Source organism: Zophobas morio, unplaced genomic scaffold (genome assembly GCF_036711695.1).
Source record: "Zophobas morio isolate AGI-343-1 ecotype UQ-CSIRO unplaced genomic scaffold, CSIRO_AGI_Zmor_V1 ptg000014l, whole genome shotgun sequence".
In the NCBI taxonomy this organism is placed as follows: domain Eukaryota; kingdom Metazoa; phylum Arthropoda; class Insecta; order Coleoptera; family Tenebrionidae; genus Zophobas; species Zophobas morio.
The window spans coordinates 16,035,859-16,038,004 of record NW_026972119.1 but is presented as its reverse complement, the minus strand read 5'-3'; the positions used below and the strand labels follow the sequence as shown (position 1 = coordinate 16,038,004).

The window sequence follows — 2,146 nt, the reverse complement described above, 5'->3', positions numbered from 1 at the left end:
CCATTACAAGACATTACAAGGTTTAGGTAGACGCAGAATCTCAATACCTGTAATCGATGAGGCTTTGATAAATATTATGCATAACAACCCCTTTGCTGCGGTCGTTGTAGCAGTGAAATGCACTAACTTTCCTGGAAGTGGTGCAGTTTGATCTCTATCATCACAGCGCATTAAGCCAGGATTTCATGTGCTCCCTTTTTTGTTGTGGAGAAACATCCAAAATGACTTAATATCTATTGAAGCTGTAGGGTAAACGAAGAAAAATGTTGCTTCTCCGGTGGAATCGAACCGCACGTTTACTGCTTGCCGGGCGGGTGCCCTTACCACTAGACTACGGAGGAGCTTATCTTTCTTTACTTACCACTACTTATTATTGTGTCGCCATAAAGCATTATTTTCAATTTTGCGCATGAATATTCCATACCTAAACATTTTGAATAATCACTTTACACTTGGAACGATAGAATTTAAATAAAAGATAGTGACGAGCAGTTTTATATTTTTTATACAGTTTGTGCAACGGCTTGGCCTCCGCGTTCACCACATGTCAATCCGTGTGATTTTTGTCTGTGTGGTTGGATGAAACAGTTAGTTTATGGAAATCAACAGTGTCCAAAAACTATCAAACGAAGACCTTCTAGTACAAAGATTTGAACAATTGGTTTCTAGATATTTATTACCAATTAAATTTGCTTTGTAAAATTACAGATTTCAGCTGGAATCCATCGCTTCGAAAGAAAATCTAGACCCAAGTTACCCCACTCTTCAAGAAGTAGTCATCATTATCAAAAACTCCTCGTAACTGACTTCTCCATCGCCGTCCAAGTCAGCTTCTCTGACCATCTCTTCCAACTCTTCGTCGGTTAGCTTGAGACCCAGGTTGGTCGTCACAGTGCGCAATTCAGCTTCCGAAATAAACCCGTTGCCGTCTTTGTCGAACACCCGAAATGCCTCACGAATCTCCTCTTCACTATCCATGTCCCTGGCGTTACGGGACATCATCACCAGGAATTCGTCGAAGTCGATTGTGCCGCTGCCGTCGGCGTCCACCTCGCTGATCAAGTCTAGAAGTTCCGCCTCCGTGGGGTTTTGCCCCAGAGATTTTAAGACCACCCCCAGTTCGTCCGTGGTGATGCTGCCGTCACCGTCTTTGTCGAACAACGAGAAGACTTCTTTGTACTCGGCCATCTGCTCCTCGCTGAGTTGGTCAGCCATGGTTGTGTTAGTTTCGAGGGACGGAAGGATATTTGGGGGCGAAAACGACACTGACAGATGGTTTTGTCAGAAAATATTAGCCAACTTTTTCAAAATATTTTTTTCTAAGTTTAATTTTATTATGACCCCAGAACTCTGAAAAATCAGGTGGGTTAATTTGGCGGCGCCAGGTCCAAGAAATTTAAACCCCGTGAAATAGAGGCATTTAGCGTTTCCAGCAAGCCGCTCCTGAGCTGCGGAATAAGTCTTCATCCGGCTACTTACGCGGCATTGTCGGCATTCCGCTCGCGAGCCTGCGAACATCTCTTCCAGCTTGGCGAAATAGTTTTGTTTCGAGTGGTGAGCATTACTTTAAATAGAGTCAGGTCGGAAGGGCCCCTTTATGAGTTTTACGAGTCAAGCTCGCAGCAACGACGTGGTAAATATATGCAATCATGTGTAATTAGGGTCTGGCGTCGCGACGCCGACGTCGCCGTAAAATTTTAGGCACGTAGCTCGTACACAGATCGTTCGGTTTTAGATTTTAGATAGATCGAATTCTAAAAGTAATATTGGCGTGTGTACTCTAAACGAAATCCCGGCAATATCCCCGGCTGGCGTAATATCTCGCTGTTTTTATAGGGTTCGAATCCATATGGCTGGCAGTGAGCGAGCAATGGCCCGCGCAAGCCGCGACCTGACGCCCGTTTCCGTCCCCAGTCTGTGCCGCCACCCCTCCTGGTACGGCCCACCGACACTCTAATGTGACACTGAAACCGGCAGTATTATAAGTTGGGCTGAAAGGCTAACTTTATCCTGCCTCGCGTGGATGACGCGTCTTTATTACTTTAAGGCAAACACGATGGAGCAACGCAGTTATCAAAATATTTCTGCATGAATGAGGAATTTTCAGGAGGAATATTTCGCGTGGGGGGATGTCAGCCTCTCACTG

At 45.2% G+C, this 2,146-nt stretch overlaps 1 protein-coding gene across 1 annotated transcript; it reads right to left on the bottom strand.

The window, feature by feature from the left end:
- Positions 1–674: 674 nt before the first annotated feature.
- On the bottom strand, positions 675–1,282 carry LOC135128995 (calmodulin-like). The gene has a single exon (XM_064056079.1). It carries the CDS (start codon positions 1,213–1,215, stop codon positions 766–768), a length of 450 nt encoding a protein of 149 aa, XP_063912149.1. The 5' UTR covers positions 1,216–1,282; the 3' UTR covers positions 675–765.
- Positions 1,283–2,146: the final 864 nt, after the last annotated feature.

Bases quoted from the DNA above. Each gene is read 5' to 3' on its own strand.
- LOC135128995 (XM_064056079.1), bottom strand. From the start codon at position 1,215: ATGGCTGACCAACTCAGCGAGGAGCAGATGGCCGAGTACAAAGAAGTC.